The following is a 23,976-nucleotide window of genomic DNA, read 5'->3' as shown; positions in this document are numbered from 1 at the left end:
TTTTGCTGTTATACAACGGTGCCATCTGCTGGCTAAAGCCGGTGTGTGCGCCAGAGAGGCTCTGACAGCGGAGTGGCTGGCAATAGATGGTAAGAATACCCTGTCGGATGTCTTCTGACATTGGAGCTGCACAAGCTTCAATCAGAATATAGAAGGACGTCAGACAGTGAATTGGAAAGGGTTAAGTCCGAACTAGGAACAGTGTCTTCGGAGCTCTGAGGTCCCAGTGTCTAACGTCCTACAAGCTCCAAGAAGTTTTTGTACAGCAACTCCGTGAGTTATTTTGGACTGATAAAGACATTAAAAAAAGCAAGTTTCAATCACAGCATCTATGTGGGCTCTCCCTCAGTCACCACCCCGCCGGAGGACTCTCTCCATTACATGCTACCCTTGCAACCATGGCCACCTCTCCCGATACAACCTCAAGTCCAGTACCAACACAGCAGCCATCCAAAGCTCTGTAGGCCTCCCTAGTCAAGAACCTGCCCATGCCATTGATAAGGCTCAATTCAAATGCATGCTGGGCATTGTATTTTTACAAAGGTGACTTGTTGAACCCCGTTGTGCATCTGTAAGTCCTCATTTGGGTCACTGCGGTTGATAATGGGCCCACTTTCACTGACTCAGGGGCTCCATTTAGTTTGTCACATATTGTCTAACTAAATGGTTAAATGTAATTTTAACACCGACAGAAGAGAATACCTGAAGGCTTTCTATTTGCTGTTTTTTCTCTATTAGGTGGAGACTTTTTCATGTATGTCCTGTATTTTTGGATGCTATTATATGCTGTGTGTATATTTGGTTTCCTGTTTCCTATGTTCTAAGACTTTGTTGACTACATCAACTGCAAGATAGTAAGCGACTACAAAGAAATGGGAACCACACGATATTTACTCCTACTGTTCTACTGTACTTCTCTTCAGCGAAGGATACAATAGATGTCGGCTACCCACCAGTCCTTCCTTTATGTGTCCCTATCTATTGTCTCCTCACTTCCCTATCCTCCGTATAAGCAGGGATGTATATATAGTGTATGCGCTATATCACTTGAGGCTCATTTCAACCCACTACACCGTAACGTTACTGCTTACTGTCCAGTTGTGAGCTGGAAATGCTTTAGCCAAGTCCTTAGAGGGAACTTGTCGGCTCGAACACACTGTCCAAACTACAGGCATGATGCTATAGAGCAGAAGGAGCCGAGCAGACTGATATATAGTGTTATGGGGAAAGATTCAGTAGAACTTGCATTTTATCCATTAATGTCTCTGCTCATTCTGAGCTGAAGAGTCCAGTGGGCGGAGCTATCAGTGATTAACAGCTATCTATGTATGACTATACATACAGGTAAGGCTGTCAATCACAGAAAGGACCGCCCATTGGACTGCTCTATCACATGATGCCTGCACATGCACATCAGTTTTGAGCTGACAGATTCCCTTTAAAGGGAATTTCCGTCACTTTTGGAGCAGGTGGATGATACATGATGTTGTAGCAAAAATAAACTTTACTCAACCATCTATATTATTTCACTCTATGGGAAGGTTCGTGTGCTGGAACGTTACATCTTAGCATTACATATCAGGCCAAAATGTTCTTTGCAATAAACTATATTACACATCAATTTAGTCATCACTTTTTGATTTCTCTAACAAGGCAGCAGCAAGGCACATTCAGGCCTTTGCCATATACTATTCTATATAATAGGGAGATGGAATAATCTCCACAGTGCCACCTATTGGAAGGCAGCATTCCTTCAAGTCAAAGTTAGACTCTTTATACAAGCCTTGTAGCAATGACTGGGAATTAAAAGCAAAAGCCAGACTCCATGTACATACAGCTGTTTCAGGGTTTTTGCCCCTCATCAGTGTACAGTAGGAGGCTGGCTTTGCTAGTGAGAGGCCTGGGATGAGGATCAGAATCGCTATCTTTTCTCCTTAGGGAGAATGATGAGTGAGGTGAGTGAGGAGACTCAAAAGGCCATTCATGCTCCTCTGGGTAATATGCAAATAAGGGAGATGGAATAATACCCCCACAGTGCTTTGGCAACACACTTTTAAATAGTTCCGTTTCACATTCCTGCAGGGCATTAACTATAATTTTAGGTACAGGTGGCTGCTGGGATTCCACATCCAACTTTGTTCTGTTTCGGACATGTGGAAGCTTCTTAGCTACACCCACTGTGCACACAACAAACGTACAACGTTCAGGGGCTTTACACAGTGCTGACGGCATTTTAGCCTTCACTAAATTATATACTTCTGTATAATGGGCCGATACGTAGTTCAGATTCCTGCATCCAGCCAGATTCTGAATGATTGTCGTTCAGTCTAAATGCATGCACAGACGGACGCATCAACAATAATTTGTTCTCTTATTGTTCGTTGTCCAGTTTTTGCATGCATTAAAAGTGAACAGCGATCAGCTAGTGAACAGGAGTTATTCATCTATGAATGACTGCCTGTTTACTGTGTATGGAGATGGATGGGCTGGAACGATCTCTGACCCTCAGAAACGAGCACTGCTGGGATGGCCTGTCGGGCATCTACCCCAACAGTCGTCCCGTGTAAAGGGCCATTGCTCTGATCAAATAATTCATCCTACACTTCTTGAAACCTTATCTGGGATTTTGTGGCCCGTTACTTTATCACTGTGTCCCATATGACTCAAAATATGCAATACTGCTCACACCAGGTGCCTTTCTTCACCATAAGAATCCTAATAACATATATCATTACCGTATCAAATAACTATGTAAGCACTTTACTTTTCATAACTTGTATTATCTAACTTTGTAAGGCCCTGCACTAATTATGGCATCATATACAACTTCACTTGATATTATAAACCCTTTCAGGTGATCCCACAAGGTCCAAGACCTTCACCCTGGCCAGCCTAATAATCCCCGGGGAACATGGGCACTTATGACGTGTGCCGGCATCTACTTTGCTGGATATAGGCCTCTCTATGGTGCTTGGATGTTTGTCTGTGCAGTGCCTGCTCCATCTATGCCTCCAAGAAATGGCGTGGTGGGAAACTTCTTCTCCTCCATTGTGCTGCCACGTTCTTGGCCCGGTCATTTAGCCGTACCTCCAAGCACAAAAATTGTATCACTGAGCAATGGAATAACATCACCTAGTCAGAAGAATCCCGATTTCTGCTGCACCATGCTGATGGAGGGAGGGGTCAGAATTTGGCACGAGCAGCATAAATCGATGACCCATCCCTTCCTGTCAACTGTTCAGAACATGTCAGCACCTCCTTCTAATTTGTAGCAACTACAAGAAGCTTCTTGTCCGCAGGGGCCGATATTCTTGCAGAACAATTCTAACATTTAGTGGAATCGACGCCACGATGAACTGCTGTAGTTCTGAAGGCCAAAGAAGTCCAACGTGCTACTAGATGGGGTCTCTAATACTAAAGTGGCCATTCAGTGTATTACATCTCGAAGTTTATGTGTTCCAGTGCAAAATCTGTAACAGGACCACCACAACCATGCGCTGTTTAAAAAGTTGCCCTCTTCTTTGTTTCCCCCCAAACTCTAGGGCTACTTATGCATGTAAATATGCTGGACTCTAGGGAAGTTAGATGGCAATTTCTATGATGTAAGGATGATCAGTTTCTTGTCTTTGATCACGTTTCTTGTCTTTCTGCTTCTGCAGAATAAGATATCCAGTAACGAAGCAATGGCTGAATGGATAATTTGTAAAAGCTGACAGAATTTCCCGTAGCCCTTTAAATGTATTCAGTGGCTGCTCCTTATGTAACACTTATCTGCAGGCAGAGGCTTTTATAAATATCCTCAAATGAAAAATGAATGATGCCTAAAACATATGACTAGATAGAACAAATCCCTTCTCCTAGATGCTTGTTGTGTGCGCTGGTGACTTTCCTGACAGGAATTTAGGAGTCTGCAAATGCATTTGATGCACTTGAAGGTTTTGTAGGTCACTTTCAGATGCATCCAAAGATAACTTAATGCCTTCTGACAGTCCTAAGGCCTATAATGCAGACAACAGACCCGGATCTCCAGCAACAAAGATGCTTCTAAAGCCCTATATTATGAAATATTGATTCGAGCTAAATAAAGATGTTGAGTCACAAGCTCCTGTCCTGCAAGGAGGACACGTCAGAAAGAACTCCACAGTAAGTTTCACCGAGTGGCTTAGAGGAGCAAACTTTATGCAATAGTTAGAAGTTGGAACTCAAGTGAAAAATGAAACAATAAATCACCCATCACTAAGTACCTGTAAACAATCACCAGCGATACATTGTGAAAGCCTTGTGCCCCCTCTATTCACTGCAGTATGGTTTGTACTCTGCAGCAACTCGTGGCTGATATATCTATGATTTATTTAACCATTGCAGATAATGCGTCAGCTATAAGCTCTTCTACAACAGTGTGTCCCAGCCTTTCTGAACTCATAGCAAGAATTTTTTATCTCATGGCACTCAAAAAAAATCGATCTCAATCTCCTTCACTCACTTTCTCTCTTCTTCTGTCTCTCTCTCTCTCATGAGTGGGTCGGGGAATGGCACCGTCTCTCCCCAAGGAGAGCACTCAGAAGGGGTGCTATTCCCAATCATTGTTTTACAGACTTGGTAAAAACGCATACATTGATTTAAAGGAATGCTGACATCCAATAGGTGGCGCTGCAGAGGTATTGTTCCATCTTCCTTGTTTGCTGGTCTGAAGGAGAGATTTCACATTCCTTGTCACTGGACTAACTATTTACTGTTATGGTCATCCCTCCCTGCTATTTATCTAAATGTTATTGATCCCAACATGTCTGTGCCCTCTTACCCTCTGTTTCTGGTATTTATCTAGTGCAAATTAAGTTCACCATGTTCCTGCCCCCCATGTGATCATGTGTATTTATTAAATACGTTTTTAGATTTGTTACATTATGCCTTGGGAAGGACCCAGTGAGGTGTGAAAGCTCGCTATAACATCATGTATTTTTGTTAGCCGGTAAAAGTTATCATATCTACAGGATTACTTTGTTTCTCTCACTGAGAACAATCACGTTTTGCTCTGCTGGCTAACACAGTAACAAACTCATTTTTTCATTCTCTCTCCTTCTGTTTCTCTTCTTTTGTCTCTCACCTGTCTCTCTCCTTTCTGTGGCACCCCTAGGAGCTTCACAAGGCACAACAGGGTACCATAGCATCCAGATTGGGAATCACTGCCCTACAGTATTAGGCCGGCTTCACATGAGCATAAGCACAATTGCGCACACTTTAGCACAACTTTTTTTCTGCTGTGAAGAAGGCTTTTTTTGTGGGTGTATCAGCGTATTTATCAGTACTTTTTTGCATGCGGGACACGAACGCACACCCATTGAAATGGTTACTAATCTGTCTAGTAACTTTTTCCAGTGGAATTATGCAGTGTTTCACGTATCTCTTTGCGTAAACATTTATACACGCCCATTGATTTCCCTAGAGACCTTTGGTGCACAAATACCCAGAAAGATAGAACATGCTCTATTTTTTTGCGCAACTGAAATGCGTGCGCCAAAATATGGAAATGTTTAATGATTAGAGATGAGCAAGTAGTGCCTTAGCCGAGTATCTCCCAGCTCGTCTCTAAAGATTCGGGGGCCGGCGCGGGTGACAGGTGAGTTGCGGCGGGGAGCGGGGGGGAGAGAGGGAGAGAGAGATCTCCCCTCCGTTCCTCCCCGCTCTCCCCCGCCGCTCCCCGCCCCCCGCCGGCCCCCGAATCTTTAGAGATGAGCATGGAGATACTCGGCTAAGGCACTACTCGCTCGAGTAATGTGCTTAGCGAGTATACTCGCTCATCTCTTTTAATGAACCCATTGACATCAATAGGCTCTGTTCTCTGTGCATTACGTCCATGTGAAACCGTACTTAGCTGGAAAGTCATCTGACAAATAGGCTCGTGCCAGGGAGGAAGGATTGTAACAATATCAGCTAGAAAAGATGCATCTTGTCAGCTAATTAAAATAAAAAATAGGAACTATATATACATTTCCAATCTGCAATTCTATCAAATCCTGCCTGGTGTGCTCATATGGGTCACCAATGCAACAGTAAACATTTTTGGAGTTTTCCTTTAAATTGTATAACATTACCTATCATTCATGAACGTAAATACAACATAACCAGTTAATCTTAAAGGGGTAGCTCCATCTCAGACTTTTGTGGCACAGGATATGCCATGGAAGTAATGATACATGGTGGTCGCAGCTTTGGGGGTGATTAGGATATATGGAAGAGCTGAGCAGGCATCACCATGCTGTTTCTGTTACTCCAATAGATGTTGATTGGAGATGAGCGAGCGTACTCGCTAAGGGCAAATACTCAAGCGAGTATTGCCTTTTGCGAGTACCTGCCCGCTTGTCTCAAAAGATTCGGGTGCTGGTGGTGGGCGGGGAGAGCGGGGAGGAACGGGGTGGGGGTGGGGGGGATATCTCTCTCCCCCCGCTCCACCATGCTCACTCCCGCAACTCACCGCTCACCCCCGCCGGCACCCGAATCTTGTGAGACGAGCGGGCAGGTACTCGCAAAAGGCAATACTCGCTTGAGTATTTGCCCTTAGCGAGTACGCTCGCTCATCTCCAATGTTGATTAGTGTTGAGAGAACTTTTGAAAAATTTGGTTAAGCTAGTTTGCCGAACTTCGGCATAAAGTTCAGTTTGGTCTGTACTAGTCCAAACCGTAAGTTTACCAATACTAACGCTGGTGTATAAGAACCATGAAAGATGATTCTTCCCCTCTCTCTGCTCCTATGGAGTATGTTAGGTCATGGCCTATGGCAAAAGATGATTAATGTAACGGCTATGCCACAGACAAGAAAAGTTGCAGAGGAGCGTAAATATGTCCATTGGTTGATGTTCATTAAAGCGTATTTTTGCAAAATTTTTGTGCCACCCCTACCTCCGTCTGTCATTACCACATCATCATGCAACCTGCTACACGGGCACATATCACCCCAATACAAATGGGCATTTCATTGGATTGTCACCGTGCAATACTCTATTTCCCCTGCGAGGGTGCTGCCAAGAACTTTTCTGGAAAATTTCAAGTGATCACAGCTTATTTTTTGAGGACCCTTCTAGCAATTGCTCAACATGGACTACCACTCTACATGACAACATATCAACATATAACATAATCCACACAAGCCATCTCTTTAGTGTCATCAATTCTGGCCTTAGGTTAGATGATGCCCTGTGCAGAATGTTTTTTGCCGGCCCCCATCATAAGAAAGCCGCAAGATACCAGCATACCCATGCCAGAACTGCCCAGTGAATAAATACTGTACCAGAGCCAAGCACATAGCATAAATACAGCACCAGAACCAAACTCAGTACCTAAATACAATACCAGAACAAAGCTCGTAACATAAATATAGTAAGCGATTGTGTTGTGGGGGTGCTGATGGGCTGACAATGGGCCCTTGGAAAATAAGAGGGGAGGAGACAGAGCCAGGAAGAGGATGATTCATGTAACTTCATAAGTTGCTTGGAAGAAGATCATCTGACCTCATGAAGGTGATTGCCGCCAGTCTACATCTGACTGCTGCCCCCTACAAGCTGGTGACCGCACGGGTTGCACACAGCTAAGTTTGGCCACTGGTGCCATGCAATGACAAACCACAATTATACACATAAGATCGGTGTCAGATCTCATCAGATACCTTAGGCTCGTTCACATCAGCGTCCACTAAAAAACAGGATGAAGAAGCGCAGCATGTAGCGCTATTTCGTCTTGTCAAGTCCAGCAAAATGCCAAACAGAAACTGAACATCCGCATTATAGTCAATGGGGTCTTTCGGCGCTGTTCAGTTTCAGCATATGTTGGTTCCGTTCGACCAGGGTTGCAGTTTTCTCACTCTCCAACCGGAGCCAGAAGGTGGAAGCCCCGCCGCTGATGTGAACGAACCCTTAGAAATGCTGATGTTGCTTTAAACTCTTAAGAATGACATGATATTATATATTCTATGTATCCGCTCTATAAACAAGCAGCAACTCACAGGGAACTTCAGAGGGAAGATTGAGGCACCCAGACTACTTCACCTCCAAGCTGCGGAAGCGCAATACAGTGTAAGGCCAGCTTCACACAGCCGTGACAGCGACCCCCCAGAGACTCCAATACTTACCTCCGGATCCGGCGTCCTACGTCCCGCAAGACGCTTCGGCGTGCATGCGCAATAGAGCACGTGACGCACCGGAGCGTCATGTGACGCGCCGGCCGCATCATATGACACGCCCACAACATCGCATGATGCGCCGGCCGCGTCATATGACACGCCCACAACATCACATGATGCGCCGGCCGCGCCATATGACGCGGCTGGCGGTAGGCGGGGAAGTGGTTTCATGCTATCTTCCGCTGTGCTACAGTGGAAGATAGCGTGACGGACGGCTTCCATGGACTGCAATGGAAGCCGTCCGCGCGTACACCCGCGGCAAATAGAGCATGCCGCAGGTGAAGACTAGTGATTTTACGGTGCGGAATTCCGCGGTGGAATTCCGCACCGTAAGCATTGTGCTATTAGGTTCAATAGAACCTAATAGCTGCGGGCAACGCAGCGGATTTCCGCCGTGTTTTACGCGGCGGAAATCCGTCCGTGGGAAGGAACCCTAAGGCCCAACTCACATGGCCGTGTCGGACTCCACAGCGCGGGAGGCCCACAGCGAATTCTGTCTGTGAGCTCGACCGGAGACACTGCGTACCGCATGTAACTGTATTGCATATGACCGTGTACACACGCAGTCATGCGCAGTACAGATTTTTTTTCGTTTGTTTGTATTTTCCATGACATTACTTAGCAATGACACAGGTATTAATTGCCTATGGGCTGTCAGTTTCACACCTCCATTGACATCAATGGAGGCCGTCGCTGCGAATTTCGCGGTAAAATAGAGCATGTTGCGTTTTTTCTTCGACTTCATATCCACAAGTTTGAAAGAAAAATCGGAAACGCATGGCTTTGAATGCCCACCGCCCCGTCCACAGACAGCGAATGCGGAATCCATCATTCAAATCCGGTCATGTGAGACTGGCCTAATACTGCAAGCTTGCAATCCTAACATAAACATATTGCTATTTTGTGATAAAATCTACAGATTTATGCCTCCTTCACATGAACATCATTTTAGCGCTCTGATGGCTGCACTAAAAATCGCAGCTATCAGAGCTTAAAATCGCGTGACCGAAGAATAGCTGTGATGAGCTAATTTCTGCAGGAAGCAGACAGCACCATTCCCACTGCAGTGGCTAGGCTTGGTATTACAGGCAAAGTTACCACTGAAGTGAATGAAGACTGCAATACAAAGCCTATCCACTGCACTGAACACGGCGCTGTCAGCGTCCTGCAGACATTAGCTTGTTGTGTGAGTGCACTGACCTGCAAACAGCTGCGAGTCCCGTGGGTGCAGAAACCTGCTAATGTATTATTAAAGGCCTATCCTAAAGAAAGGCCATCATTCGTTTGCAACACCTTTATAATGTACTCTAATGGTGTACATCGAGTTATCACAATGCACCCGTCATGTTAACAATTGCTACATCTGTAGCTATGCATAAGAGGTCAAATGCACTTACGGATGAAGAAGAGCTGAATATTTCATTGGTGCATAATGATATAATATTATTTTCACCCATGGGAATCCTTAGATAAAAACATCTGATATCCCGATGTGTTGTGTAAAGTAAGAAATTCCTTTCTGCTCCGTTTACAAGCGCAGCACTGCTACATCTGCGAAGCGAGTAGCAGGTTTTACAAGGACACGTGTCTCAGTACATAGTAAAGCAGAGCCATATGTACAGAGATTGCAATGGATTCCTTCTATCTCCATACTATGCAATGCCTGCAGGGGAGAATACTGTATGCCTGTAGTGCCACATCTGATGGCAGACATAGCGGGCCGGAGATCTGAATGTGATCGGGGTCTAAAGTTAAACAGAAGCAAAACTTATCCACAGCGTTGGTCAGTCTGCAAGATGTTCTGCAGCTCCTGAAACAAACGTGTTACAATCCTGATGACCACAAAGTTAAAGGGATTTTCCAGGGAAAATACATTTGATGACTTATCCTCAGGATAGGTCATCAATAGTTGATCGCCTGGGGTCCGTCGCTCAGGACCCCGACCGATCAGCTAATTGTGCGCCCGTTGACAGCGTCACAAAGACACTGGGGTCGGAGCAGAAGCAAATGCTGTGACCCTCTATGTAGTGGCCGATGCTTGTAACTGCAGACAAGACTGTTGTTGATTTCAATGTCATTACAAGCACTGGCCACTATGTGGGGGTCGGAGCATCTGCTTCCACTTAGACCCTTGTGTATTTGCGGTGCTGTCAGTGGCCGCACAATCAACTGATCGGTTGAGGTCCTGAGCAGTGGAACCCAGCCGATCAACTATTGATGACCTATCCCCAGAAAACCCCTTTTATGTTCATTTTTCTGATGCCTGGAAGACAATCCCTTTCAAAATGTAGCACCAAGGGCTACTGCTGGTCCTAAGTTAGATAGGAACCTTTGCTGAATTTTTCTGGCACCCTGTCATAAGAGAAAAACATATATATTGCACTGATAGACAGTCTTATTGTATTCTGCCTGTAAGCAGTAAGATAGCAGCATATCCATACCAGGACAGCTCAGTGAATGAATACAGCACCAGGGCCAAGCTTCTGAAAAGTTACAGCACCAGAACCAAGCTGAGTACAAAGATACAGCACCAGAACAAAACTCAATGCATAAATACAGCAACAGAACCAAGCTTAGTACATAAAAAAAGGCCCAGAAGCAAGGTCATAACATAAATACAGTAGCAGAACTAAGCAATTGTGTGGTAGTGGCACTGATGGGTTGATAGTGGCATTTCAGAACATCAGAGGGCAGAAGATAGACCTAGAAGGAAGATGATTCAGGCCGCTTCACAAGATGCCTCTGCATGTAGGAAGAAGATCATCTGACCAGGCAGACCGAATTGGGGTGTTTGTTGAGCTAAATACAAAGGGAGATGGAATAATACCTCCACAGCGCCACCTATTGGAAGGCAGCATTCCCTCAAGCCAAAGTCAGACTCTCTATACAAGCCTTGTAAAAATGACTGGGAATTAAAAGCAATAGAAACCCTTCCAATAGGTGGCACTTCCTTATTTGCATATCACCCAGAGGAGCATGAATAGCCTTTTGAGTCCCCTCATTCACTGTCTAGGTGCTCTCCCTAAGGAGAGAAGATAGCGTTTTTGAGCTAACTACAAGCATTGGATACAGGGGCGTAACTAAAGGCTCAGGGTCCCTGATGCAAAAGGTGAGCTCGGGCCCCCCCTCTATCTGCATCTGTACCTGTACCCATACCTAAACCATGCTGCACAGAGACATAACTTGAAGCTTCTGGGCCCCAATGCAAAACCTGTAACAGGGCCCCCAACTATAATGCTTTATTCATAGTACTGGGCTCCTAATATGGAGAAGAGAGGCCTTATGGGCCCCCTAAGGCTCCTGGGCCCGGGTGCAACCGCGTCCCCTGCACCCTCTATAGTTAGCCCCTGATTGCAGAAACTTCTACCTTCTTGTTCCCCTCCTCTCTTCTGCCCGACAACATTGAAGTGACACAGAGTTCCCGGAGACTACATTACTGGTGAGCGGGTAAGGTCTTTGGAGAAACCTGATACAGAAGTACTGAACTTCCAATGCAATACCACTAACACGGCTCCTCTGTATTCGCTGACCGGTACGCGGTCGTGAGTTGCCCCGCAACGGGACTTAAACTGGTTACCTGTTTTCTTTTTATGTTTCATTAAAGCTTGTCGCTGAAAGCATACATGTCGGCTCCTGGACCCTACGTGAGTGCTACCAACACCATCCCAAATAACAGGTGAAACCCTGAGCCAGATCCCCCTCAGTGCAACCTCAGATTTGTGCATCACCAGAACCGGCAAGAGAGAATCATTATGTCACAATTATGTAACGTCTTGTGCATCCACAAAGCAGATACAGCGTAGGTGGATATCCTCTTGTAACTAAGGCAGGACATCGGGCAGGAACTTCTCGGACTATAGCACATCTGTTCGCCTTTGTACGCCCACCTCTTATTAGAAGCTCCGGAGCTTTAATGATATTGTCGTAATGCGAGATGCAGAAGGAAAACAGGAAAAATAACAACGCTACTTTTTGTACTATTTTCCCATGAGAATAAAGTAGACATTATTTCCCATGTCTGACCTTTACCAGTCTGCGGTATATTGTGCCTCACTGGTTATCTCTGTGGTATACGGATATTATTTTACTATCTGTATACAATACACTTTTATGTTTTTTAAACAATGTTACTGTCCTGGTGCGATAAACCAAGTATAGTGTATTGTCTAAGTCAGGGGTGTCAAACTCATTCTCACTGAGAGCCACATCACCCTTATTGGTTGCCTTTAGAGATGAGTGAGTATACTCGCTAAGGCACATTACTCAAGGGAGTAGTGCCTTAGCTGAGTACCTCCCTGCTCGTCTCTAAAGATTCGGGGGCCAGCGGGGGGCGGGGAACGGCTAGGGAGAGCGGGGAGGAACGGACGGGAGATCTCTCTCTCCCTCCCCCCCCCCCCCCCCGCTCCCCCGCCACAACTCACCTGTCAGCCACGCCGGCCCCCGAATCTTTAGAGACGAGCGGGGAGATACTCGGCTAAGGCACTACTCACTCGAGTAATGTGCCTTACGAGTATACTCGCTCATCTCTAGTTGCCTTCAAAGGGCCAATTACAATTGTATAGTTAGGACTTGTTCACATGCGCATATTTGAGCGCAATTTTAGTGTGCCCAATTTTCAGTGAATAGTACCCACTGATTTCAATGGGATTGTTCACATGAGCGTATTTTTCACATGATATGTAGCAGAGTCTATGACGCACATATTTAAAGGGCTTATTCCTTAAATAATAGGAAATTAATGTCTGATTGGTGGGCATACCATAATAATAATCTTTTTTTGTATAGCGCCAACTTATTCCGCAGCGCTTTCGAAGCATGAGGGAGCTCAATCAGGATGGGGTGGAATGGTACAGGAGGTATAGGGGCAGGGAATGTACATGATAAGCGTAATTTGAAGGCGGGAGTTCAAGTCAGGAGAGTTGTATGCTTCTTTGAAGAGGTGAGTCTTAAGGGGACGCCTGAAGTTCCGTGCATCAGGGATTGTCTGGATGCCTTGGGGTGGAGCGTTTCATAGGGTCGGTGCTGCTCTGGTGAACTCCTGGAGGCGAGCATGTGAGGTGCGTATTAGGCAGCCTGTCCACTGGCGTTGCGGTGTCCCACGGCAAATCTCCGCCGCGGGAGCTGCCGCCCAGGATAGATAGACAAATAGGCTGACGGCGGAAAATCGTGGCAATTTGCAGCATGGTGCAATTTGCCGCCCGCTAGCGGAGAATCCGCTTGTGGACGGGGGGGGGGGGGGGGGGGGGTTGCCTTTAAAAAAATTCTAAGTGGAGTAAAATGCAAAAAAAAGACATTTAGCCATCTTTCAGTGCGTCTTGTTTCTACGGCGCACAAACGGCAACAAAAGCGACATGATAACCTTATTCTATGGGTTGGTACGATTACTACGATACCAAACTTGTATAGTTTTTTTTCACTGTACTACTTTGTTTTTTTTTTCAAAGACATTTAATTTTTTTCAATTATTTTCTGCGGTCATCTTATGTGCGCAATAACTTTTTTATTTTTCCGTTGACGCAGTTGAGTAAGGGCTCATTTTTTGAGGGATGTTCTGTAGTTTCTGATAGTACTAATTTGGAATACATACGATTTTTTGATCGCTTTTTATTGCGTTTTATCTGGGAGACAGGGTAACTAAAAAAAATGCATTTCTGGCGTTCTTTTTTTTGGACAACGTTCACCGTGCGGGAAAAATAATGCACTACTTTGATAGATCGGACTTTTACGGACGCGGCGATATCAAATACATATTTTTATTTTATGATTTAGATTTTTTAATAATAGATATGGCAAAAGGGGGGTAATTAAACTTTTATAACTTTTTTTTTGAAAAAACTTTATTGATTTTTTTTTTACTTTACTTTAAAGTCCCCCTGGGGGACTACAACCAGCGATGCTTTGATCGCTCCTGCAGTATGACGTAATGCTGTAGCAGGCAGTCCATCAAGCCACCCCACCGGGAAGGCTTGATAGGCAGTCTGGTAAGGCAGCCCTGGGACCTTTCACAAGGCCCCCAGCTGCCATGACACCTGCACGGCTCCCCCGATCTCACCATGGGGGGGCCGAACGGCCGATCACGGCTATTGCCCGCGGGTGTCAGCTGTAACAAACAGCTGACGCCTGCACTGTATGAAGAGAGGTTGCCCCGAAGAAAAAGGGAGGGCATAGTGTTAGAGACAGCGGACAGATAGTCGGTGATAATTTGGAGGAATGGTTCAGAGATCTCACAATATGAGGTGTATAGTTGGGTGTTGTCAGCGTATAGATGGTATTTGAAGCCGAATTTGTGGATGGTTTGTCCAATTGGGGTAGTATAAATAGAGAGAAGAAGGGGGGGACCAAGGAGCGAGCCCTGGGGTACCCCAATAGCGAGAGGAAGTGGAGCGGAGATAGAACCAGCAAAGGAAACACTGAAAGAGCGGTCAGAGAGGTAGGAGGAGAACCAGGAGAGAGCAGTGTCCTTTAGACCAATAAAGTGGAGCATAGTGAGAAGGAGGTTATGGTCGACAGTGTCAAATGCAGCAGACAGGTCAAGGAGGATTAGTAGGGTGTAGTCACCTCTCGACTTTGCAGTCATCAGGTCATTTGCTACTTTTGTGAGGGAAATTTCGGTCGAGTGGAGAGCAGAAACCAGACTGGAGGGGGTCGAGGAGCGAGTTGTCAGAGAGAAAGCGTGTAAAGCGGGAGTAGACCAGGCGTTCCAGTAATTTGGAGATGAAGGGGAGGTTTGAGACGGGTCGGTAGTTGGCAGCATCAGTCGGGTCCAGGGTTGTTTTTTTAAGCAGAGGGGATATGATGAAAATAAGAAACTAGGCTAATGAATTTCATACTGTAGCTCACAATTTCTGGTGGATTGTTATGTTAACCCTTTCCAATCCACTGTCTGACGTCTAAAGACATTCTGATTGAAAGCTATACAGCTCCGATGTCAGAAGACGTCCGACGGGGTATTCTTACTGTAGATTACTGGCTGGTCTGTTGTCGGGGGGCCTCTCCAGCATGTCACATACTGCAGTACTGGCTCTAGCCAGCAGATTGCGCCATTGTATAATGGCAAAAAGAGAAAGCGCCCTAGGAAACCCTGTATCCAAAATTGGATTGAAAAGGGTTAAAGGAGGTACTTTTTGATGAGATATTAACAGCATGGACCCAAATACCCTCCTTGCACTGGTGGCCTTGGTTGTCTTAGTCCGACCCTGTCAGGGGCATAACTACAGGGGATGCTGTTGCACCCGGCCCAGGAGCCTTGGGGGGCCCATAAGGCCTCTCTGCTCAATACAGCCTTAAACTATTGGGTCAACCTTGTTTGACGTGTGACTTTATTAATACTATCTTTATAATTTCCATATCTACCGTCCGGACCATCTTCTTCGTCACATAAACACAACAATGGGTTTGTATGCATTTCAGTATTCTGCAAGCGTATTTTGCAGGCGCAAAAAAAAGTTGCACGCTCCACCTTTGTTTGCATTTGTATACCAAAAGTCCTCTTAGCAGTCTATCAGGGGTGCACAAATATGCGCGCCGCAATACGCAAGCAGATGCCCGAAAAACAGCTATAAGGGCAAAAACAGATCGACACATGTGCTAATACGCTCCCCTCTGTGGAGCGTCTTATCACATGAACCTTTTTTTTGGACTATTCAAATTCCATGCTGGAGCACGTGTGTTTGAAAAAAAAAAGCGGTAAGATAGGTGCTGCCCTATCTTCCTCGCATGTGGTATTAATGTGCGAGAATCCCGATAATCGAAACGGAACCACTAAAATCAACGGTTTCGTTTCATCCAGTTATGCGGTCGTGATTTCCATAACGGGGCTAAAACACGCCCATCTGTTTAAGCCCTAATTCCACTGCAAAAAGAAGACATCTGGAACTCATCAGGCTAATTAGCCATGTCAATGGATGGGTCGGTGGTTGCATGTTTTTTGTGTGCACAAAAAGTACAGTAGAATATGCTGACACAAGCGTATAAAAGCCTCATTCAGGGCGCAAACACGTTACACTGAGGCATGCGCAAAAATGCATATGCCTGTGTGACGAGCCGTTATATTGACCTTTGCAGGGGATATTTGATATTACAAGATGGCCATTCAGACGAATGTCCAACCTGTAATCCAAGGACACACAAAGAAGTGCAAGAACTGGAGCCTCGCTGCAGATCATAGAGGGGGGTCCTGAACAAGGAACCCCACTCTACGACATTCCTATGCCAGATTAGGGCATATGAAGAAGGGTTATACTCTTGGCACATCCCCTTTAATTCACAGGATTTACTAATATAACATAAAAGTATAAAATGCACAATAAAAGTTTCCGCAAAACTAGATACTTGGAACTGGAAATTTTCGAGAAGCGGTAACACAAATGGCACTATATTAGAACTACCAAGAGCAATGCATGGACCCTGCACCTGTCTGATTGCAGCCGTAGGGAAAATACATTGAAAATTGATATGTTCTTGGGTTTTCTCAAATTTTTATGTTTTGAGGCCAGCTGCTCAGAATAAAAACACAACCCTAGTATAGAACTGCATACCAAAGAAACATCTTGTCTATTAATTACATTTACAATGCTTGTAAAAGTATTTACCCCCTTCCAGATGCCCACTGCTATGGCGTTCATCTCATTAACGGCTTCTAATCTTTAAGCATAATGTATTATTAGACAATAGGAACCTGAACAATCATATAAAGCAGGTTTTTAATTATTGCTTTTTTTATTTAATATCACCTATTGTATAAAGGAACAGACCCCTTTAATAGGCCCTCTGGGATAATCAAAAGTGTGTCGAAAGCTGGGAACTGCAAACACATTGGTACGTTTTCATGCACCAATCTCTCGTTTTAGGTCCCGTCAAAGAATTTCTATTCAAGTGGTTTACCCATGATTAGAAAAATACAGTATGGCCGCCTTCTTCCGACAACAGCTCCGTGGCAGTTTATAGGTTGTGCCTGGTATTACAGTTCAGCCTTATTGATTTTAATGGAGCTGCAATACCAGTCACAACCCCTAGACTAGAACTGTGAATTGCTGTTTACAGAAGAAAGCCGCTATGTTTTTATAATCCTAAACTACTCGTTTAACTCTTTCCAATCCACTGTCTGACGTCTTCCTGCATTCTGATTGAAGCTTGTACAGCTCCAATGTCAGAAGATGTCCAACAGGGTATTCTTACCATCTATTGCCAGCCACTCAGCTGTCAGAGCCTTTCTGGTGCACACACACTGGCTTTAGCCAGCAGATGGCACTGTTGTATAACAGCAAAAAGAGAAAGCCTTTTAGGAAACCCTGAATCCAAAATTGGATTGGAAAGGGTTAAGATTGTGTTATTTTCTGTTCCATTTTAGAATTCTACTTTACTTTCACAATGTCAAGATGGTCCAGGTGGTTACCACGCGAAAATCTCCAGTTTAGGGTGAATGCCCGCGAACGAAATTCTACCGCGTTTCCCGTTGCGGAAATCCACGCATGAACCTAATGCTCACATGTGAAATTCTATTGCAGATTTCCGCAGCGGGAAATAAATCATGGCTTGTTCTATTAGCCGCGGGGGTCTCCATTAATATAGCATTAATAGAGATCGTGGAAATTCGTGATCACCAGTAGGCACTTTTTGTTTTTAAACGGGATACTCCTGCGGCGTAAATCTGAAAGCCTATCCCGCGACATTCGTGGGCATGAGCCCTTACTTCTTTCTTTCTTGTAGACTCATTAACATTGAACATAGTGGAGCTAGAGATACCTAGAGTTACACTTCGGTGACATTTTGGTTAAGCTATGGCGTTGTGTCTGGATGACCATCCCAGGGAAGAGGGTGCTCTGTGGCGGATTCTTCCCCATGTGGAGATAATGACTATGATTCTGTAACATCCAAAAACTTTATGGAATCAGGGGCTTTAGAGTTTTTCTACAAAATAAATTTTAACACCTTTCTTTCTACAGACATTTTGTGGAGATCTATCTATCTATCTATCTATCTATCTATCTATCTATCTATCCATCTCATATCTATCTATCTATCTCACCATGGACACACTAAAAACGCTCACCGTTGCCCTCTTCCATTCTCGGCTCGATTATTGCAACTCGCTGCTGATCGGCCTCCCCTGCACCAGACTCTACCCTCTCCAATCCATCCTGAATGCGTCAGCCAGGCTCATCTTCCTGCCCAGCGGCTACTCGGATGCCTCTGCCCTGTGCCAGTCACTGCAATGGCTGCCTGGCTACAGAATACAATTTAAACTCTTTACTTTCATCCACAAAACTCTCCATAGCGCCGTGCTGCCCTACATTGCTTCCTTCTTCCCAGTGCACCACCCAGCCCGGGCCCTCCGCTCCGCTAATGAAATCAGATTAAGCGCCTCTTTACCCGAACCTTTCATTCCTGCCTCCAAGACTTCTCCAGAGCAGCACCAGTCCTCTAGAACGCGCCACCCCAAACTATCCGGGCAATCCCCGACACACACAACTTCAGGCGTGCCCTAAAAATGCACCTCTTCAGGGAGGTATACCACATCTCCTAAACCAAACCCCTCCTTACTCCCCTGATAACATGCTCTCTCTCCTACTGACTGCAGTCCCTGCTAGCCGCCATCAACAACCCTTCTGCAGTCATACCGATTCAGCCACTATATGGCTCCATTTGACCATTGTCTATGTGTTTAGCATCCACCACTCTCCACCACGCCATACCATGCACATCTCCAGCCCCTTTACCTTCTGTAACACCCCATTATCTGTAGTATGTACGCTCGTTGGAGCAGGACCCGCACCCCTACTGTTTCCATCAATTCATTACTACATGTAACCGTGGTTTTGTATCTGTTCTCCCCTGTTTTTTGAGCGCTGCAGAATATGTTAGCGCTATACAAGTAAAGATGATTATTAGCCACCCATCATCTCATTATCTATCCAACCTTTTTTTCTTTTTTGTTTGTTTGTTTCTTTTATTCTTTCTTTCCATTTAACTATCTTTTCATACCTTTTGTTTATATGTTTCTTTTTTTCTCTTTCTTTCTCCTATCTATCTATTCATTTCTATGTGTCTCTCTAGTTAGCTATCTTTTCATATTGTTTATATCTTTCTTTCTTCTTTCTCTCTGTCATCCTTTCTGAGTTTGTAATATTATTATGGGAACACAAACTTGAGTGCACGTAGTACATGACTGCATTCTCTTGGCAAAACTTCCCAATAATTCAGTAAGGTTAAGTACTTATTCTTGTTGGTAATAAACTGAGCTGGAACACAAGATACGTTATCTCAGTACAACATATTAACATTTACAAATTACAGACTCAGATGAAAAATCAGGGCAGAGTTTCAAGACTTTTCTGGCAGAGTCAAAACTTTCTAGCACATATGCAGTACCTGGCAACTTGTGAAATCTGATCGCCATGTGCTTTTCTGTTTCCCCCCTCGCATAGCTAACATTTTTCCAACTGTTTCTTCTTTCTTTACACAATTTCCATAGTGCTTCTGTGACTTATTAATCAAAGGTTATCACTCTGCGCTCATCAACCATCATACTAGGGTGGCACAATATTTTGGGCAGCACCTAAAGTGGAGTAAACAATCTTATTGACTCTTTGTTGTATGCATTATATATAGGATAGATCCATTTTGGAACAGATTCTAATGGATCCAGTTGACTTAAAATGGGTATCATCTGGTAAAATAGGCTACTTCCACAACCAGTGGCAACCGGATGGCACAGAGCCAAGAAGCCAATGTGATCAGAGTCTTGGTCATTTTTCGAATGAGTACATTATAGGATTCGGTTAGGGGTTCTGGTATTTTGAGAGTTCTGGGACCCCAAGACCTGTGCCTTAAGCTCTAATCACATCTGTGTTAAAGCCCCATTTGAAGCCTCCAAAACAGATTTGTCCCAAAATCCTGGACGGAATAGTGCAGAATTTTGGCTATTTTGTCCAAGACAATGCCGGAGGACATGGTGAAAGCGGGACAGACCCCATTATAATCAAGGTGATACATTCTGTTCCATCATAGGATAGGTTCTTTTCTGGCAGGGATTCCATTATCCTGCTTCTATGACGGAAAAGGAAACCCTGAATGCAGATGTGAACAAAGCCTTACTTGATCTTACTAACCACGCCAAAATAATGGATTGTTGCGGCATAAAGCTTGAGAACTTTGGGGTACATATGAGATATATCAACAACCACTGCACCAGTAAAGTGAAGTCATCAGATAAAGCAGAGCGGAGTTTGGCGCCACTCATCCTAATCTTGATATCACAAAATGTGATTTTTTTTTAACATATTGCACTTTTGGCATGCGTCCAATGCATTGCTCTATTTTGTCGGCACATTACAGAAAACATAAAGGGATTGTATCAGGATCGCAAGTTTTCTCTACAGAACGGGGATCCCATGTTCCTCTTTGCCTGTCACTGCGGAGTCACTTCTCTCCATGCAGTGATGTCATAATGAATGGAGTTCTGGCCAAGCATGCATGGTCAGCACTCCATTCACTTAAATGGGAATGATGAAATTAACCGAGCGCTTGAAGCCAACTATCTCCCATTGAAAGTGAATGGAGCATCAGTGCGCTTGAGTGTCCAGCGCTCCATTCAGTCTCCTCCTCACTATGGGAGGTCCAGTAACCCTGCAGTGAGGACGATGGGGGAGAATGGACCCCAGTTCGGTGGGAGTTTCAATGGTGTGACTGCCCACTGATCATCTAGTTATCCCATATCTATCTGGTGGATAGGGGATAAATTGTGATCCTACTACAACCCCTTTTAAAATTTTACCTATTTTATGGAGTTTGAATAGCCAGGTGAACTTTTGCAACAAGTATATTACTCCACTTACAAAAGAATACAAAGCACCAATATGACCTAGATCAATAGTCTTCAACCTGCGGTTCTCCAACCATGGGGAGGCTACAACTTCCAGCTGTCAGGGCACATTAGGAGTTGTAGTTCCTTTAGCTTCACCATAGCTGGAAAGCCACAGGTTGGAAGCCACTGGCCTAGACCTTTCATGCAATCCGCTCTGGTATCACTGGGGTCAAATATTTCTGTTACAAATTATTCTATTAGTCCATGAACCCCACAATGTGCTGCCTATCTGTACACAAAAGATACAAAGTAACGCATTCTGGAATGTTCACAAGACGAGCTCGGTATAAACTTAGAAACTCTTAAGGAATAACTTGGAAATTGCACATTTACTGATAAGTGAAAACACAGAAGGAAACTAAGCAGATCTCCATCTGAGCAGTAAATCTGTGGAGCAATCTGACATCTTAATCACTTGCCCAACTATTCCTTAAATTACTCAGCAGTACCAGGAGGACCCTTAAGTTCCCAAGAAACCAAGCAATACAAAGACTTCACAAAGACACCTACCATCTCTCCTAAAGTTGGAGGCTCTTATTGTTTTCAGGTTTCCAGTTTGGGATAAAGTTCCTTGACTGCAGAAGTTTGCAAAGATTATACTGAAAAGCAATGGAAACCTCATTGGGAATAATGTGCAATGCTCAGTAGGGATGAATCAAGGGATGCCTTCTGCAGGTAGAACTTCCAAAATGTCTTTATCCAAGAGCAGTCTTCAGAAAACCCTCAAGGAAATGTGCTGCTGGCTGTAACAGGTTGGACTGCTGCAGTTGCCTTAAGGAGGAAGGCAAGATTCCAAAATGCTTCTTGTATATTGCAGCAAGTTGTCCTTGCAAAAGGAGCCTTGTGTGCTTAGTGGAGAAGGAGGCTGTAAATTGCAGGACCTCTTCTGCAGCTGCTATCTAGTAGAGTTTGAGAAGCTCCCCCTGTGCAGCATGCATTTCTGCAGAACCAGCACATAGCTGGATTTAGTGTGTGCTCTCAGATGAGGATAAATGCTGCTGTGTGTGAGAGACTTGAAGGAAACAGGACTCTGACTGCTGAGAACAACAGGAAAAAAGCCAGGGGCTGCTCACAACTAACTACAGGGAACACATTCCCCGAACTACTAAATCAAAGGCAAGCCAAGGAGTGCAGGGGAAATAATCTCCTGACCCCCCTGTTCTCCAACTCCCACACTTCACTATTCAGTACATACTTAGCATCACTGCAAGATGTAATGTGAATACAGAGGTGTTGTACTGAATGCTGGGGACAGACGCATCTCGGAGGAGGTTTAATGTTCCAGTTGTGGCAGAAACTCCGGAAATATTGTAGTTGTCATCTAATAGGGAAGAAACAAGAAGTGATTATAAGTAAAAGTTTATATGGCTAAAGAATAAACAAGACAGAAAGAAGGAAAGAATGAAAGAAAGAAAGAAAGAAAGAAAGAAAGAAAGAAAGAAAGAAAGAAAGAAAGAAAGAAAGAAAATATTAGATTAAAGGCTGGATAGACAGATAGATATGAGATAGATGGATAGATAGATAGATATGAGATAGATGGATAGATAGATAGATTGACAGATATGAGATAGATAGATATGAGATAGATAGATAGATAGGAGAAGAGAATTTAGAATACAAAATATTGAAGATTTAAGATATAAGTATTGTAGTTGTGATCTAATAGTGAAGAAACGAAGTGATTTTCAGTAAAGGTTTATATGGCTAAAAATAAACAAGACAGACAGACAGAAAGAAAGAAAGAAAGAAAGAAAGAAAGAAAGAAAGAAGGAAAGAAAGAGGAAAAAAAAGAAAGAAGGAAAGAAAGAGAAAAAGACAGAAAGTAAGAAAGAAAGAAAAGTAATGATAGCTAGATGTAATGGGATGGATGGATAGGTGGATAGATAGGTAGATAGATATGAGATAGATAGATATGAGATATATAGATAGATATGAGAGAGAGAGAGAGAGAGAGAGAGATAGATAGATATGAGATAGATAGATAGATATGAGATAAATAGATAGATAGATAGACATGAGATAGATATGAGATAGATAGATAGATATGAGAGAGATAGATATGAGAGCGATAGATATAGATATGAGATAGATAGATTGATAGATAGATAGATAGATAGATAGATAGATAGATAGATAGATAGATAGATAGGAGAGATAGATAGAAGAAAGAAATTTAGATAGAAAATATTGAAGATTTAAGATTTAAGATATAATTATTTAGTTTGGTGTCTAGTCATCTTTTCGCCCCCCACAGTAATACTGCTCCCTTTGTAGCCCCAATTAGTAATAGTGCCTCCCATGAAGCCCCCAGAAGCAATAGTGTTCCCTTTGTGGCTCCAATAGTAATAGCCCATGTAGCCCCCCAAAGTAATAACAGTGCTCCCCATGTGGTTCCTAGTAGTAATAGTGCTCGCCTTATTTCCCCCAGTAGTAGTAATGCTACCCATGGGGCCCCCTACAGTACTAGTGCTCCCTCCACCCTTCGATACTCTCTATGAATAATACTGATGATGCTATCTCACATAGCTCCTGGTTTCTCTCTTTGCACCACCCAGCACTATGTGTATCTTCAATCCTCTTTCACCTGTTCTCTGGTCCTACCTGCTTTGAGGCACTAGAAACAACAGCAAAGGACAGAAGCTGCATCCAGTGACAATGCGATGATAGAGACCAGGACCTATGTGAGAGCATCATTAATGTAATTCCAACTGCTACAGATAGTAATGGGGTGAGGAGGCTCAGCTGTCACAGAGGCTGAACCGGGACAGTATAGTAAGATGCGGCTGCTCCCTGCCCAGCATGCAAAGCACTTCTGTCAATTGGTTGCTACTTACAGAGGTGTTGTGTGTGTTCAGCTAACTTCTAAATTGGTGGGGCTTTGCTCCCTGGTCTCTGTAATTGCACCCTGGGCACATGCCCCACCTGCCCTCCATCCTCC

The 23,976-nt window shown here is 44.2% G+C and overlaps 1 protein-coding gene across 2 annotated transcripts in view; it reads right to left on the bottom strand.

Moving 5' to 3' along the window:
- The window catches only part of PDGFD (platelet derived growth factor D), a 192,744-nt gene extending 170,492 nt beyond the window's left edge, over positions 1–22,252 (bottom strand). Inside the window, exon 1 of one of the 2 annotated variants that reach the window (XM_066586335.1) lies at positions 21,549–22,252. In XM_066586335.1, coding sequence (XP_066442432.1) covers positions 21,549–21,660 — 112 coding nt within the window. In that variant the 5' untranslated portion in view covers positions 21,661–22,252. The remainder of the gene's footprint in view (positions 1–21,548) is intronic. The other variant, XM_066586327.1, reaches the window with a different exon arrangement.
- Positions 22,253–23,976: the final 1,724 nt, after the last annotated feature.

Source organism: Eleutherodactylus coqui, chromosome 1, assembly GCF_035609145.1.
Source record: "Eleutherodactylus coqui strain aEleCoq1 chromosome 1, aEleCoq1.hap1, whole genome shotgun sequence".
NCBI lineage: Eukaryota > Metazoa > Chordata > Amphibia > Anura > Eleutherodactylidae > Eleutherodactylus > Eleutherodactylus coqui.
Note: the sequence above shows the minus strand (reverse complement) of the source record. Positions and strands in the feature narration are given on the sequence as shown.